We start from the raw sequence: 18,234 nt of genomic DNA on the forward strand, positions 1-18,234 counted from the left end.
CATTTATTTAGGACACTTGTTTGGTCGGCATTTCGAACATATTATTTGAGGTGTTCCATTATCAGTAGGCAATTGTCTTCAACGTCCATCACATAACACCTACAATCATATGTAAAAAAAATAATGCAATATGTATACTTTATTAAAGACCAAGTTTATTTGCCAAATGCTTAAATAGCAGGGACATAACACCCTCCGCTATAGAAAACATCAAAAATGTGTCAAATGATCAGCAGTACAAATCTGTAAAGCCGTTCTCATTTAGTCATTTATACAAAGAAACCAACATGGGGAGAGATAACTAAAACGGACAAATACAATCAAAAACGTTTCCCCTGCAAGCAATGGACTCACGCCTCAGATGGAGCCACTGACAAGACTTGGCCAAATAAATCAAACTACAAATCAAAGTAATTCCACACAATACAAAAAAAGCAATATTTACAAATACCATTCAACAGTATGTTGTATCCCCATTGGCAACACCTTTCCCCAAATCCCTTTTCCCGAATCCAGTATCCCACCCTCCATAATATTTCCCACATTCCCTTCACCAAATCATATATAGCCCACCATGCTGGTGTTATTCAGTCAACAATTATGAGATTTAGAAATGGACTAACTCAGTCCCATTTAAAACTGGGGCCATTGTTAACCCATTGTACTGTCCTGGAAACAAGTTAAACGTATGACATAACCTGTCCAGTGGGTCATCTAACGCATCTGGCCTTGTGCTGGTAACCAACAGGACCACACATGACTCGGCTTCAATCATTTTGAGATAAGAACATTAAAAAAATCTACATCAAGGTATTTGTGTGGTAATGGGATGAGATGTGCCTCCTACACCACGCAGGCACATACATCCTTCACAGATTGCAGTCGGGTTCTGTACCCTTCTCCCCTAAGTGCAAACTTGTTCACTGCCCCTCAAGGATTTAAAAGCATGCGACTGGTGTAAGAAACATTTTTAGGAACTCCATCTAGCCCATTCTCTCACCAAGCAAATGTTTTTTTTAATCCTTGGGGAGTAGAGAAGTACACACATGGAGAAGGGTAGATAATCAAAGCCACAGTCAAACACAGGATGCAGACAGCACACACCAATGCTGTCACACAAACACATGAAGGGGCTGAACAGTTGACTGTAGACCACAGGAAGTATGGGACAGGCTTACATTAAGTGCAAAGCTTTTTTGGGATACTTCGACTAAAAGAATCGGGGTTGGGGTCAATTTTATTTTATTTAGAAGAACTAAATGGATCCATTTCAATCTATTCCTGATTTCAAATGGAACTGACCACAGCCCTCAACATTATTAAAACAAATTCATTAAATCAGATTTAGATCAAATAGAAGTGTAAAACAGTGGTTCAAGGAAGAAATCAAAACCAATATTAAATCTGTTTGGAATTAAATCTCATATCTGCAGTCCGGGCAAAAATAACTACTCTGTAAGAGTGGCAAGCAAAAACTCTTAATCGATAAACAATATATATTCCTTTGATACCACGAAGAAACATTCATTATTTATTCTGTTCAACAGGCCAGTGGATGAACAAATCTAAACGGAAAAATCAACATGAGAACCAACATGAGTCAAACAGAATTGTCTTGGACTTGCTCCACAAAGACCCTTGAAATTGTCCCCCAAAAAAGCTTGGACGCATTTCTATGTAGCATAAATAAATAGACTGTCAGTCACCTTTGAACATGAATACCTGTCAAAGACAGGTAAAAGCCATTTTTCTAAATGCATCCAAATCTAACTAAAACTGTGGATGAATACATCTCTAAATTTCCAGCAACAACAAGAGACATTCATAATGGCTTAATTTTTCCTGAAGATACCACCTCGTTAAGAACCTAATAATTAAAACATACACATTGAGAGCAGGAAGAAAGTTGAGAGGCGCTGAAGAACAAAAGACTACAGGAAACATTCTCAAGAGTGCAATTATTTGGTCCCCTGCACCCCCACCCCAAAATAATCCCAGACAAATAGGTTCTTTGGCTCTAGGAGGCCTGTTCACAACTCCCCGCTCCTCCCTTCACAACCGTGGCCTCTAGCATCTGACAGACACTGAAAACAGGATGGGGCCAAAATCAACAGTCACCCAAAAAAAAGCTAATAGAAACCTATTAGCCACAGAATATAGAAAGGAAGCCAAATGTCCCCACCTGAACCCAGCGTTGTGTGGGCTGGGCAGGGGAGCAGGTCAAGGCAGGGTTGGAGGAATAACAGATGAAGATCATGATGTGGTGGTGTTAGGGTCTTCACCCTCCTTGTACAGAACACCAATGAAGAAACACAGAAGAGAGAAAGCGAGTGAGAAATGGACATGGTGGGGCAGAGGCTCCCTCTGGTGGTGGGTTGTGAGGAGAGCAGGGCCGGCGCAGTGGCAGCGCTCCCTGAACTCTTGGCTCAGCGCTGCTCAGTCTCTCTTGGGTCACAACGGACCAGTTTCAGTCTGAATCAGAGTCCGACGTCTCCACTGAGCTCGAATCACTGCTGCTACTCCCCTCCGACTTGTTCTCTTTATCCTCCGCCTCCTCATCGTCATCATCATCGTTGTCTTCCTCATTCTGCAAGAGGAGGTGTCGCACAACAAGAACATTAGCCTCATGTCATGTCAGTCAAGGGCACCATTATAATTTCCAATAGCAATGATGAATTTCACACAAGTCTGAAAACTAACATCGTCGTCATCATCATCTTCCTCCTCACTGTCCTCTGCACTGGACGAATCGTTATCTGATGAGGCAGCCTCCTTCTCTTCCTCCTCATCATCATCATCCTCGTCCTCTGTGTCCTGGGGGAAGATTGATTGTCAGAGATGAATGATATTTGACTTAGAGCAGAGTAGTAAAAGTAGAGTGGTAATGATAAACTGAACAGAGCTGGGACTTACCGACTTCTTGGTTACCTTGGCCTTAACTTTGGCTGCAGTGCCTCCTGGTTTCACTGGGGTTTTTCTTTTCTGAGGAAGACAATAGGAGATTAAGATTAACACTCAGTTTGTTTACATGTTAATTTTCCAGCAACTACAGGGAGAGTTTATGATAACTCTCACTCTAAGGCATAATAGAATAGCACGGACAACTTACTTGTGAGTTGTACTCCTTGTACACATTTCTTTCTTGCGAGGACAAGCTCTGTGAAAGCAGGGACATTTTAATTTGTCAGGTCATTACAGGCACACAGTTGCTAGGATGTTCAATGCACTTAGTGTCGGCAACAAATCAAAGATGGCGTACCGCCAGCCACCGCTCCAGCTCTATTTTGTACAGCTTCTGTTTCTCCTCAGCGATCTTTTTGTAGCGGTCTTTCTCCTTCTGGGGCTGCCTCTGCCAGCGGCCCCCGATCTCCCCCATGCGCTCCTTCATTGGGAGGTGGTTCAGCTCTCCGTTGGACAGCATCTCCTGAGAGAATTTCTGATAGCCATTCCTGAAAGGTACGTGTACAAATCCTAGATCAATATAGTTATAGTTGAACACAGTGAAGTAAGTTTATCAAAAACACAGACAGAAACACTCCATCAGAAATACACTCACGATGGGGGTTTCTTGGGTTCACCGTCAAATTTCATTTTCTTCCCTGAGGCAATGATGGTTGCAGGAGAGCGCATCTCACTCAGTTCCCTCTGTCAGCAAAAAGAGTGCCAGTAAGTCTCAATGGACACTTAAATGTCTGAGGCCTCTGCCTTTCAGACACATTGGATTCCACTTACCTCGTATCGTTTCTGGTCCTCAGCTGCCTTCTTGATCCACATGATCTTCTCCTTCTTCTCCATGGTGTTCCAAGTGGCTTCCATGGCTTTCTGGGCTTTTGGCCGGTCGTTCTGTAAAGCACAGGAAGAATGAGGTAGATAGTCAGGACAAGGGGAGAAGGAGTTGACATGCTTTAAAAGGCAGTCCTGTTCCAAGGCCATAGTTGTGTCACCCACCTTGAACCTGGCCAGGTAGTCTCCTATGACGCTCTGCTGCCAGATGTCCTGTGCAGTCTTGGGGGTGTCTGGCAGCCGGCTGCGCTCCTCTTGTCCCTTCTTCACAGACTCTGCCTTCAGGACCGTCTCAAGACGCTTGTACTTCTCCTACAGGGGGAAGACAACGTCAGTTATTTAGTTAACAATCACAGGTAAAGGCTGAAACCAGAAATCCCCTTTCATCGACACAAACTGATGCCATATAATTGATGCGGTCATGCATTGTACTGCATTTTATACCAGATATTTATATACTGCATCTTACTGCTCAGAACCCTCCCTCAGCTGCACTATGGAAGTGTGTATTAAACTGGGGGGTGTGTACCTTCTTCTTATCTGAGAGCTCGTTCCACATGCGTGCCAGCAGCCTGGTGAGCTCACTGTCAGACAGGTCTGGTCGCTCTTGCTGCAGCTTGGGACGTTTCTCTTCAGAGAAGATGAACATGGCCGAGATGGGCCTTTTGGGCTTCTCTGGGCTAGGCTGCAATTTAAGCAATGGGAGCTTTTTTCAATTCAAAACAACTTTATTGATCCCCTCTGAAATAATGCACACTACAGTCAATATCTATTTTGTCTGAGATTGATAAAATTAGTCATCTCCATTTCATACTTCCTTATGATTGTTATTGTGAAATATTTGGAGCTGATGAGGTGAGTGATACTGACACATTGTGGGACTTACCTTTGCTCTGCTCCTTTTGCTGCCCCCGCTCCCCTTCTTAAAGCCAATCATCTTCTGCTCCCCCAGCACACGCTGCTGCTCCTCCTCTGATATACTCTGCAGACAGACAGACACTGAGTAAATAACATACATACTGCCTCTGCTCTCATTCACTAGATACAGTTGAAGTCGGATGTTTACATACACCTTAGCCAAATACATTTAAACTCAGTTTTTCACAATTCCTGACATACAATCCCAGTAATAATTCCCTGTCTTAGGTCAGTTAGGATCAACACTTTATTTTAAGAATGTGAAATGTCAGAATAATAGTAGAGAGAATGATTTATTTCAGCTTTTATTTATTTCATCACATCAATTATTATTTGGTGGCATCGCCTTTAAATTGTTTAACTTGGGTCAAATGTTTTGGGTAGCCTTCCATAAGCTTCCCACAACAAGTTGGGTGAATTTTGGCCCATTCCTCCCAACAGAGCTGGTGTAACTGAGTCAGGTTTGTAGGCCTCCTTGCTAGCACATGCCATTTCAGTTATACCCACAAATTTTCTATAGGATTGAGGTCAGGGCTTTGTGATGGCCACTCCAATACCTTGACATTGTTGTCCTTAAGCCATTTTGCCACAACTTTGGAAGTATGCTTGGGGTCATTGTTCATTTGGAAGATATATTTGCGACCAAGCTTTAACTTCATGAATGATGTCTTGAGATGTTGCTTCAATATATCCACATAATTTCAACTCATGATTCCATCTATTTTGTGAAGTGCACCAGTCCCTCCTGCAGCAAAACACCCCCACAACATCATGCTGCCACCCCCGTGCTTCACTGTTGGGATGGTGTTCTTCGGGTTGCAAGCCGCCCCCTTTTTCCTCCAAACATAACGATGGTCATTATGGCCAAACAGTTCTATTTTTTTGTCATCAGACCAGAGGACATTTCTCCAAAAAGTACGATCTTTGTGCAGTTGCAAACCGTAGTCTGACTTTTTTAAATCTCGTTTTGGAGCAGTGGCTTCTTCCTTGCTGAGCGGCCTTTCAGGTTATGTCAATATAGGACTCGTTTTACTGTAGATATAGATACTTTGGACCTGTTTCCTCCAGCATCTTCACAAGGTCCTTTGTTGTTCTAGAATTGTTCTAGAATTGATTTGCACTTTTCGCACCAAAGTACGTTCATCTCTAGGAGACAGAACACGTCTCCTTCCTGAGCGGTTTGACGGCTGCGTGGTCCCATGGTGTTTATACTTACGTACTATTGTTTGTACAGATGAATGTGTTACCTTCAGGTGTTTGGAAATTGCTCCCAAGGATGAACCAGACTTGTGGAGGTCTACACATTTTTTTCTGAGGTCTTGGCTGATTTCTTTTGATATTCCCATGATGTCAAGCAAAGAGGCACTGAGTTTGAAGGTAGGCCTTGAAATACATCCACAGGTACACCTCCAATTGACTCAAATGATGTCAAATAGCCTATCAGAAGCTTCTAAAGCCATAATTTTCTGGAATTTTCCAAGCTGTTTAAAGGCACAGTCAACTTAGTGTATGTACATTTCTGAACCACTCGAATTGTGATAGTGAATTTATAAGTGAAATAATCTGTCTGTAAACAATTGTTGGAAAAATGACTTCTGTCATGCAAAGTAGATGTCCAAACCGACTTGCCAAAACTATAGTTAGTTAACAAGAAATTTGTGGAGTGGTTGAAAAACAAGTTAATGACTCCAACCTAATACCCTGACTACACCGCAAGCGTCGGAAAATAAATGTAGAAATCTATGTTATTCAATTATTGCACCCACACTGCTCACGCGCGTCTGCATTGCTAAAATAGAAGTCCTTTCTATTTCTGACACAGATCACGCTGCAAGTCCTGCATCTCCCATCTCCTCGTTGGTTTATAGAAGCAGGTACCCACGTGCCTTCTCCTTATTGGTTATATCCACGTGGGTGATTGAAAGACGAACTGTGTTGCCGGTCGTGGTAATACTATGAAAGTTTAGATGCGATCACCATATAAGTTCAAAGATGAAAAAGCCTGGAAGGAGATGACTAGAAACGATTCGGTTGACCGTTTTATGTGTGGATTAATTGTCGGAGTAGAGAACCCTGTGCATTTCTGGTAAGATAACAACTCAATGGTTATATCCCAGGACAAATTAGCTAGCAACAGCAAGCTAGCTAAATTGCCATACATGTTTAATGCTTTTCCACCTGTCCCCAAATTAATGTAATTGGTTCAGAGTTTGTTTTGATATTTTAACCTGCGTGTCGTGATCACGTTTGGTGTTGGGAGACAAAATAAATGTATGCACGATGGCACACGCGCGCAGCCGGTTTGGGTTCTGTGTAAGTGCATGTAAACTTCCAACTTCAACTGTATATAGACACACATACATGTAGAAAAACAAACTTACACAAAGAAACCGGTTCATCTCGACTTCGTATTCTTTCTTTCTCTGAAAAACAGAATTGTGAAAACTTGAGCACTTAAGACTTCTGACAATATGTCCAAAAAGTCAACAATGGAGTGAACAGTCCACCTGCTAGTGAAGTACAGACCTGCTCGCAGCGTTTCTGGTAGCCGTCCTTCTCGTTCTGTTTCAGCAGCTTCCACTGCTGGCTGCACATGACCATGCGCTCTGTACTGGGCACGTCCTTCATATTGGACATCAACTCAGCACAGAACATGGAGTAACCATTCCTAAAACACACACAGAATACACAACACGGTCACAACCCTCGTCACCATGTCCAGTTAACAGTGTGATCACACAGTGGTAAGATTAAAAGTGTGCTGGTGGGGATTAGTACTCACGGGGGTGGTTTGTCTGGTCTGCCATCAGATTTGTCCTTCAAATGTCTCTCAGCCTTGGTGAGGGTGGACTTGACGATGTCCTCGTTGCTCATGTTGAGCTCTGGGTGAGTCTCAATGAAGCCCTTCATCACCTCCTGTGGAACACAAACAGGGGTCACGGGATAAAAATCTATTAACCCTCTTGGAAATACACAAGTCAGGCAGTAATTTGGCCATCTTCAGAGTCTTGTGCCTCATATTTGAGGATGCTCTCACCTCATATGCTTTGTGCATCTCCAGGGACTTGGCAATCCACTTGAGTCTCTTTTTGTCTGACAGCTGTGTCCACTGCTTCCCAAGACTGTCTTTAATGTCTTTGGTGGTCGCCTAGTAACAGATATTATAGATTCAAGAACATATACGTTGCTTCAGATGGACATAGTTCAACTTTAGCATGTTAGCATTGAGTGTGAATATTGTGTTTTTGTAGGTGCTAACAAACGGTCCTGAAAAGCGTAACTCACATCTGCGTGTGTTTTGAGGAAGGCCTTCTTCTCGTGACTGTACCATAGCTGCTGAGGCGTCCTGGGTTTCTCTGGCACATTAGAACCTTTCTTTGCCATGCTCTCCACCAGGTCGGGATGGTCCTCCCTATAGTCACACAGAAACCCAATGACTACTGTGAGAGAGAGACAGCCTCATGTGAGCTCTCACATTTTTCAACATGTTTTTTTACAAAAGGCTACACTTGGAGATTTTTCAGTAGGGACATATGCAGGATGCTACCCTCCACAGCATGGTCTTCGAACCTAAAACCTAATTTTGACCAAAATAACCAGAGAGATTACTGCTACCAAGGTTTCCTTTTTCAAAGCTATACGGAGGGTGCTCTAGCAAACAAACAGCAGAGAACTGATGATACCTTCCAACCTGGAACTGAGTGAGTAGTGTTTGGTCTGATGCTATTTTGAAAGCCAAGAAGGAAAAAAAAGATGAAAAAGTACATTACAATAATATTTCACTTTATGGGGACTGAATGCTGAGTTAAGGCTGCCTGGCTTGCAAGGACAGACCAAATATAACTTCAATTAGCACGAAGGTGTGAAGTAAAGGCTGTCGAGGCCTTTGGGCCCAACAAGTGGCAGGAATCTTTGAAGCGCCCTTTGAAGCCCCCTCCTGCTGTTCAAAGACCATTCATTGGCATTTTCTACAAGAAATCTACTTCCAGAAATAAAGGCTTCTCCCAAGTGGGTGTGACAACTACTCCCGTTGCCTGCTGCAATGCTGCTTGGATTCCACCTGGCGATCTGTTCAGTCTGCTCTGGCCTGTCTCCCCCTGTCCTGTCTCCCCCCGTCTGGTACAGGTACCCCCATCACACTCCCCTCTCTCCAGCTAACACGCACTGTTGGGGCGAGTTACTCTGAACTTACAATGGCTTATTTTTTTCTTGTGCATTTTTTTTATTTGCCTCATGACTCCTGCATGCTTTGTTGTATACAAACTTTCTTTACCAAACCATGGGACAGACTGTTTGTTCCCACACTCGGGACTCTGACTCTATTGGTTACACCGACGTTTGACCTTCCATCCTATTCTAACCACCTCTCCCCGGCTTTGCATTCATGTTACCTGATGAAATTGCTGTACAATAGGGTCTTGTTGCCATCTGATGCACATTCAGATGTCATAAATCAACACTGCAGAGCTCTCCCTGTAATATGCCCTGCACTTCATTATTACTGTTGATGACATCTGGAAATGTGCAGGTACACCCTAGCCCATCTACTGTTGCTAGCCCCAATTCTGACTTGTGCTCTGCTATCAGCTTCACTGATTTCTGCTCTCGTAAAAGCCTGGATTTTCTGCACGTTAACACTAGAAGCGTATTACCTAAAATGTATCAATTGAAAGTGTGGGTTCACAGCTCCAGATGTGTTTGTCATTACTAATACGTGGTTAAGGAAGAGTGTTTTGAATACTGATGTTAACCTTTCTGGTTATAACCTTTTTTGGCAATAGAGATCTTCCAAAGGTGGGGGAGTGGCAATCTTTACCAAGGATCACCTTCAGTGCTTGGTTGTCTCCACCAAGTCTGTCTCCGAACAATTTGATTTGCTGGTTTTAATCATTAAAACTTTCAAATAGCTTTTTGTTGACTGTTGCTGGGTGCTGTCGTCCTCCATCAGCACCGGCCTGTATCCTAACTGCCCTAAGACATGCTTAAACCACCTGACCATGTCCTAAAGCAATGAGACTCCTTAAATCTCTCAGATTATTACCAATCCCACAAGGTATGACTCCAAACACCCAGAAAAGGCTACTCTCCTCAATGTTATCCTCACAAATAATCCTGATAGATATCAGTCTGGTGTTTTCTGTAATGACCTTAATGAACACTGTTTTACAGCCTGTGTTCGTAATGGCTGGTCAGTGAAACGACCTGTCATAGTCGCTTGCTAAAAAACTTTAAATGAGCAAGTCTTCCTTCATGAACTGGCCTCTAAAATGGTATATAATCAGCTTGATCCCCTGTCGAAGACGCTTGGACCTTCTTTTTTGATATTTTTGTGGTATTGTTAATAACAAACACGCATACAAATAAAATGAGAATTAAAAACCGGTTTAGCCCCTGGTTCAACCATGATCTTGCAGTTACTCCACATCAAGAATTGTATTAGGCGAAAGGCTCGGCACACGCATACTCAGGCTGACGTGCTCTCGTTCAGGCAAATGAGAAATAAGTGCACTCAGACTATCCGGAAGGCCAAAGTTAGTTACTTTAAGGAGCAGTTCTCTCTCTATGGGTCTAACCCCAAGAAGCTCTGGAAAACAGTTAAAGACATGGAGAATAAACCCTACTCCTCACAGCTGCCCATGTCCCTTAATGTTGATGATGTGGTTGTTACTGACAAGAAGCACATGGCTGAGCTCTTTAATAACCACTTCATTAAGTCAGGATTCCTATGACTCAGCCATGCCTCATTGCCCGTCCAACATTTCCTCATCTCCCACCCCATCTAATGCGACTATCTCTGATGCTTCTTTCTCCCTCTTTTTCCTCTGCCCTACAACAAAGTTTCTCCATGCAGGCAGTCACGGAGTGCGAGGTGCTAAAGGAGCTACTTAAATTTGACCCCAAAAAAACATCTGGGTCAGATGGTTTCGACCCTTTCTTCTTTAAGACTGCTGCACCTATCATCGCCAAGCCTATCGCTGAACTTTTAACTAGTCTCTCCTTTCTGGGGAGGTTCCCATTGCTTGGAAGGCAGCCACGGCTCATCCTTTATTTAAAGGGGGAGATCAATCTGATCCGAACTGTTATAGGCCTATTTCTATTTTGCCCTGTTTATCAAAAGTGTTGGAAAAACTATAATAATCAACTGACTGGCTTTCTTGATGTCTATAGTATTCTATTGGGTATGCAATCTGGTTTCAGCTCAGGTTATGGATGTGTCACTGCAACCTTAAAGGTCCTCAATGATGTCACCATTGCCCTTGATTCTAAGCAATGTTGTGCTGCTATTTTTATTGACTTCGCCAAAGCTTTGATAGGGTAGACCATTCCATTATTGTGGGCTGGCTAAGGAGTATTGGTGTCTCGGAGGTGTCTTTGGCCTGGTCTGCTAACTTCCTCTCTCAAAGAGTGCAGTGTATAAAAGTCAGAAAATCTGCTGTCTCAGCCACTGCCTGTCACCAAGGGAGTACCCCAAGGCTCGATCCAAGGCCCCACGCTCTTCTCAATTTACATCAACAACATAGCTCAGGCAGTAGGAAGCTCTCTCATCCATTTATATGCAGATGATAGTCTTATACTCAGCTGGCCCCTCCCCGGATTTTGTGTTAAACGCTCTACAACAAAGCTTTTAGTGTCCAACAAGCTCTCTAATAGAGGTCGACCGATTATGATTTTTCAACGCCGATACCAATTATTGGAGGACCAAAAAAAAAAGCTGATACCGATTACTTTGGCCGATTTTTATATATATATTTGTAATAATGACAATTACAACAATAGTAAATGAACACTTATTTTAACTTAATATAATAGATCAATAAAATCAATTAAGTCTCAAATAAATAATGAGGACAAGCTAGATGAACTAGTAATATCATCAACCATGTGTAGTTAACTAGTGATTATGTTAAGATTGATTATTTTTTAGAAGTTTAATGCTAGCTAGCACCTTACCTTGGCTCCTTGCTGCACTCACATAACAAGTAGGCAGCCTGCCACGCAGTCTCCTCGTGGAGTGCAATGTAATCGGCCATAATCGGTGTCCAAAAATGCCTATTACCGATTGTTATGAAAACTTGAAATCGGACCTAATTAAATCAGCCATTCCGATTAATCGGTCAACCTCTACTCTCTACCTTTAACCTTGTTCTGAACACCTCCAAAACAAAGGTCATGTGGTTTGGTAAGAAGAATGACCCTCTTCCCACAGGGGTTATTACTACCTCTGAGGGTTTAGAGCTTGAGGTAGTCACCTCATACCAGTACTTGGGAGTATGGCTAGATGGTACACTGTCCTTCTCTCAGCACATATCAAATCTGCAGGCTAAAGTTAAATCTAGACTTGGTTTCCTCTATCATAATTGCTCCTCTTTCACCCCCAGCTACCAAACTAACCCTGATTCAGATGACCATCCTACCCATGCTAGATTACAGAGACATAATTTATAGATCGGCAGGTAAGGGTGCTCTCGAGCGGCTAGATGTTTTTTTATCATTCGGACGTAAGATTTGCCACCAATGCTCCTTATTTAACTGGGCAAGTCAGTTAGGAACAAATTCTTATTTACAATGACGGCCTAGGAACAGTGGGAACGACAGATTTTTACCCTGTCAGCTCGTGGATTCAATCTAGCAACCTTTCGGTTACTGGCCCAATGCTCTAACCACTAGGCTACCTTCCCCCAAAACCACTTTCCATCAATTTGTATAGCAGACCCTCATGCCAAATTGAGTTGAAGGCTTTTTTGAAATCAACAAAGCATGAGAAGACTTTGCCTTTGTTTTGGTTGTTTGTTTATCAATTAGGGTGTGCAGGGTGAATACGTGGTCTGTCGTACGATAATATGGTAAGAAGACAATTTTACATTTGCTCAGTACATTGTTTTCACTGAGGAAATGTACTAGTCTGCTGTTAATGATAACGCAGAGGATTCTCCCAAGGTTTCTGTTGACGCATATCCCACGGTAGTTATTGGGGTCAAATTTGTCTCTACTTTTGTGGATTGGGGTGATCAGTAGAACACATCACTGCACTCTATACTCCTCTGTAAACTGGTCATCTATGTATACCCATCGCAAGACCCACTGGTTGATGCTTATTTATAAAACCCTCTTAAGCCTCACTCCCTCCTATCTGAGATATCTACTGCAGCCCTCATCCTCATCCTCCACATACAAGCACACACATCCTTGGGTTGCTTCTCTTCTCAGTTCGCTGCAACTAGCGACTGGAACGAGCTGCAACAAACACTTAAACTGGACAGTTTATTCTCAAACTCTTCATTCAAAGACTCAATCATGGACACTCTTACTGACAGTTGTGGCTGCTTTGTGTGATGTATTATTGTCTCTACCTTCATGCCCTTTGTGCTGTTGTCTGTGCCCAATAATGTTTGTACCATGTTGTTATTATGTTGTGTTGCTACCATGCTGTGTTGTCATGTGTTGCTGCCTTGCTATGTTGTGGTCTTTGGTCTCTCTTTATGTAGTGTTGTTTTGTTTTTTGTCGTGATGTGTGTTGTCCTATATTTATATTTTATTTGTAATCCCAGCAGGAGGCCTTTTGCCTTTTGGTAGACCGTCATTGTAAATAAGAATTTGTTCTTGACTGACTTGCCTAGTCGAATAAAGGTTAAATAAAAATAAACATACTCATCAAGCAAATTAAAACACATTCAACACAATGGAGAAATCCCCCCCTTCAAATATATATTTCCTCCAGTTGCAGATAACCTAAATTTTAACCTTACCTGAACTTTGACATGCTGTGCCCAAACGTTTCTTTGTCTTTCTGGAAGTCTTCTAGATATTTTTTCTGTTGTCAAAAAAACAAGTCAGTCGACCATGAGCAACGTCAGCAAATTACTCAGTTCAAATAAATTGTATCTACCAGGGAGAACATATTTACCCCCCCATCCCAAACATCACTATATCCCTCCCTTTAATTGCATCTCTTCCTTTCCTTCCCACTCTCTCCCTGCTTCTGACCTTCTTTTTGTCGGGCAGCCCTCTGTACTTCATGGAGAGGATCTTGGTGAGGTCTAGGTTGCTCATCTCAGGGTGCAGCTTGGCATACTTGGCCCTCTTCTCAATGAAGAAGCGGAAATATGGCGTCAGGGGCTTTTTAGGGAAATCTGGATGCTTCTGTTTCGGTGAAAAATAAAACAAAAGAACATTCGAAGGAACAATACCAATTAGGAGTAAAATTACACACAAAAATACAGTCAAATCAGTCATCAAATGACTGAATTTGCTAAGAAAATAATGTGTCACCTGTGAAAGTATCAACTGATAGTGTCTATCATAAAAAGAGGATATGCAGCTCACCTTCAGCTTCTTGCCCTTATACGGGTTCTTGATGAAGTCTTGGGCATCGAAAATCAGCTCTGTTAATGTGCGAAATTTACGGATCTGAACCAAAGACACAGAACAACATAAAACGCATTGCAGAGGCAAGATGCAGTATGTACATATTGAACTGACAAGAGTTGGAAATCCATTCTCAAATATTCTCAAATACATTCTCAAATACACAATACCCCATTCCACAGTATAGCATGAAAGAGACATGGCGTACCACTTTGGAGACCTCGTTCCACTTCTGTTTGCACATCTCTCCTGTGAATGAGTTGAAGGCCACCTTCTCCCAGTCCAGATGGGACTCCGACGTCTTGTACTTGGCCAGGTCCTTCTGGGGAAGATTGACTTTCATGGCCTCTAGCAGATTCAGAAGGTCATCCTGCGTCCACACTATAGTCACACAAAAACACACACATCAGCTTGCCTGTCCTGCAACCATTATCCTGGCCGAAGTGAAAAAAAATCATGAATCTCTCCATTTTGCACAATATTCTGAAGGGGATAGAAGGAAGAAGTTCCATGTTGTGACTATATCTCACCTTGATTGACTACTATGATCTCACGTTGATTGACTATGATCTCACCTTGGTCTTTAGTGGACGTGTCCATTTCTCCATTCATCTGTACTTTCTTTAACCTACACATAAACAAAACAGATCCTAATAAAACACAATCCCTTTATTTTAATGGCTGTGAATAACATACAAGGTGCAGTGAGTCATTGTTAATCTTATCAACAATTTACTCTCACTACTGTGCCAGCAAAAAAAATCTACACGGGATACATAATAGCCAAGTTACCTATGCATTCACCTAATGCATGCAAATATGAGAAAGTAACAGAAAACTACTTTGGCCAATGCTATGCCTTGTAATATTAGGAAATATGTGGAAAGAACAATGCTTGGAGATTAAACACATTTAAAAATGGCATAGGTTAGAGGTTAAAAATTTATATCATTCTACTAGTATATCGACTTGCATATTAAAATAAGTGTGTAAAATGTGATACTGAAAACAAGATTAATGAGACATAGATTATTCGACTGCTTTTAATCATTCCAAACAAGCGATTAGGTAAGAAATTCCAGCCTTTTAATATCCTAGAAATTAAAATCGACCTCGACATGATGGTTATTAATGTTTATTACACCGCCCCTAAACGTTTACGCTACACGGTGAGACAGGCTATAGCTTGTGAGACGGTTTCACATCTCAAATAACACCGCAGAAGGCTCCGACTGGTAATGTTCTCTATGTCGATTTGGAAAATAGGCTAGCATTTTCTACATTAAAGTAGCAACTCATTTTGCTTTCTGTCGACCATGTCTTCTGTCGGTCGGTAATGGAGGATTTTCTCGGAGTGGTGGTGGGGAGGTTCCACAGAAGGAGGAAGCGAATGTTTAGAGGCAGCTGTAGGCAACCAGCTGACTATGGACGGGAGATCTGCTTTCGGTCTCCAACGAAGGGGAATGGTGGCCAGGGAACAATATTACCAAATGAACCACTCGACAAAGCCACACTACCAACATTGAGCTGGAATTGAAACCTGCCTCCGCCTTGAATCTTTATCGGCCGACTCTTGTGAGGGGCCAAAGAGGGATACATATTACGCTTTATAATAAATTAAATTGTTGGACATAGTCCTCAGAGACCCGTTTCTATGCTTTAATCGTTTTAGTATCGAAGCGGGCAACCATAATCAAACCGAAAAAGACTCGAAAAAGCAGGACATTCTTGCGCGAGGCGTAACCGATTTCGGATATGTGACCTCGAGTCAGCAGTCAGCACCCCGCCTGTTGTTTACCCGTTCTTGGTCATATAGTACGCACGAGCTTGTGTTGGACTGCCAGTGCGTTTAAGGGGGGGATACAATTATCGCTGGTCTAATGATCCGTTTAAAACAGTGGTTGGACATAGTTAGCTTGTGTCCCAATAAATCAATGCACTTTATGGAACATTTTAAAGTAATATCCTGGTATGATAAGATGGTTTGGGGAGTCCACAAACTCCAACCGAGCCAACGACCGCGCTAGCTAGCTGCAACCGCACTACGCTTGTTCAATGCAATGGTTAGCTAGCTGCTAACTCGCTATGTTAGCAACCATCAGATTTACATTAATTTACAGCAATATGTTAGCCAACACGGTGGCCACCTGCAAAAATAATCAAATGACAATAATCTATACATTCTAAGGTTTAAACTGGTATAGTGGCTAGCTACTGTCAATTTAAAATATGAAAACCACCACCAGACCAGTCAACTTTTATGCTAGCTAGCTAAAGCTTGGCTAACTTCAGGGGATTCACCATGGATAATGATTTACGTTTTTATTTTGTATATACATCTACATCAATATTGCAGGTAACGTTAACTAGATAAATGTGTTTGTAATTGGTAGTTCAAAATATGACGTATTGGCCTAACGTTACTAGTTTTGCATTAACCCATAGGAAAAAAATCCAGTTCTAAACGACTGCGACCCGAACACTGACCTCGTCTCCATGAAAGAGAATCATGTTTAGAAAATCATTCATCTCAGACAGACAAATTCACTATTGTTTTTCTTGAAAAACAACGTTTTTAATTAACAAACTCACCGTGATACGGTTCTATCCACCCCGACTTTTCTTTCAGCTGTTGTTGAACACGGGTAAACCAGGTTTTGTAGCCGTGTGGCGAGGATGGGTCATGAAGACAGGCACACGAATGAAGAAAAAGGGAAATAAATAGTAACAATCTTCGCTAATCTTCAGAATTGAAATGAGGATACATAACTACAATCTATCATCATTCACAAGGTTTCAATCCGCGGTTACATTGTATCAAATTGACACCACACGGAATGAAATATTTGTACATTCGAGATTGCAAATGGTTCACTGGCGCGAGGATGGTTCCAGAGCCGCCATGCTACAGGCAAAGCGCGAGTCAGTTAGGATACCGACCGTGACAAGCTCATATGGCGCACTACATGCTTAGCAAGAAATGGGGTTTAAAGTAAGCCTGGGTGTGCAACTAACCTGCCCCGCACCAGGATCATAGGCAACTATAACAGTACCAAAGACTGGTTTTCGCAGGTTGGCAATGATGGTTGTCAAGCGAGATAGAGGGCGAGCCCACACGGTGAGATATTAAACTGAGATCCATGATGGCTAACCAGAGAAGCGGCTGGTTCTGTCAACAACCGCATGGAGGTCTCGGCGCGGAAATAGTAAATTCTTAGTAGAAAATAAGATACACTGGTGAATTAAATTCCAAATTGACGGTGGTCCATAATCAATGTAAATGTTATCAATTTATACCATATTATTTAGACCCTATAGTTCGCATTTCTTACCCGTGGTAAAGGATAGGAAATTCGGGTATGGCGACCTCGGAATGGTCTACCCTACAGCAGTCAGTGTTTCGCTAACACAAGGCATTCAAGATGAGGTGTTCTTTTAAAATTACTCAAGGGAGAAAATAAACCATAGAGCGTAAATTGTTTGTGGAAATAATTGTGTTTATATATCTTTTGAGCAATCGAATTGACGGAGGTGGCTGTGAGCCTTACCTGTCTCAGCGTGAGTTGAGCTCGTTGTGGAACAAGGGTTGGGTTGAATGTTAGCCAGCACTGCGCCGCCGGTCCAGGGCACAGGCGCTCCAGTCCCCGCAGAGATGGGAACTTCCCCCCGCCTCCATCTCACTTGCTTTCTCCTTCCACTCAACGCGTAGCTCTCTCGATCCGACCATTTCTCTTAGCAAAGACATCCGCATTTTCGATCTCTCCCCCGCTGCCGAACGCATCACCCACAGCCATACTATTTTTCCACATTTAGCTCTCCGACCCGCCGTTGCCAACCGAGGACAATGAGCGAGTGCAAATCTTTTAGACTACCGATACTTTAGTAAAAGTTATTTGTCCCAGACAGCTGCCTGTATCTTAGTGGAATTTTAGTTAGCTGTTGTATCATCAAACTAATTTCAAAGTATAGCATAATAACTATAACATTTAATAACAATCTGCAGTGTTAAGGCCTACTGAACATTTTGAGAAAGAAAGTGTCATAAACATATATTCGTGCCAGCGCTAACTGTTGACAGATTGCGAAAACGATACTGGAATTGTATTCCATGGATAGGCCTATACTTTTAGTGGTGCTCCTATTTACAAAGTCGAGTAGCCTATTTGA

General features: G+C 42.3%; 1 protein-coding gene across 5 annotated transcripts; it reads right to left on the bottom strand.

The window, feature by feature from the left end:
- Window positions 1-135: 135 nt before the first annotated feature.
- LOC129833542 (nucleolar transcription factor 1-like) lies at window positions 136-18,226 on the bottom strand. 5 transcript variants are annotated; one of them, XM_055898216.1, is made up of 22 exons: window positions 17,616-18,226; window positions 16,660-16,696; window positions 14,643-14,695; window positions 14,276-14,448; window positions 14,026-14,109; window positions 13,687-13,842; window positions 13,449-13,513; window positions 7,987-8,113; window positions 7,739-7,849; window positions 7,484-7,617; window positions 7,228-7,369; window positions 7,083-7,124; window positions 4,670-4,765; window positions 4,313-4,468; window positions 3,949-4,095; window positions 3,733-3,843; window positions 3,557-3,645; window positions 3,260-3,449; window positions 3,110-3,157; window positions 2,914-2,982; window positions 2,701-2,814; window positions 136-2,587 (listed from the first exon to the last, which is right to left on the bottom strand). In XM_055898216.1, the coding sequence occupies exons 3-22, from the start codon at window positions 14,677-14,679 to the stop codon at window positions 2,468-2,470; spliced, it is 2,211 nt and encodes a 736-aa protein (XP_055754191.1). In that variant the 5' UTR covers window positions 14,680-14,695; window positions 16,660-16,696; window positions 17,616-18,226; the 3' UTR covers window positions 136-2,467. The 5 variants fall into 5 exon arrangements, with proteins under 5 accessions (XP_055754191.1, XP_055754188.1, XP_055754189.1 ...); XM_055898213.1 differs by having other exon boundaries at window positions 14,598-14,695; XM_055898214.1 differs by lacking the exon at window positions 17,616-18,226 and adding an exon at window positions 17,400-17,609 and having other exon boundaries at window positions 14,598-14,695.
- Between the last annotated feature and the right edge of the window lie 8 nt (window positions 18,227-18,234).

The sequence above is a fragment of the Salvelinus fontinalis genome, chromosome 34 (genome assembly GCF_029448725.1).
Source record: "Salvelinus fontinalis isolate EN_2023a chromosome 34, ASM2944872v1, whole genome shotgun sequence".
Classification (NCBI taxonomy): Eukaryota; Metazoa; Chordata; class Actinopteri; order Salmoniformes; family Salmonidae; genus Salvelinus; species Salvelinus fontinalis.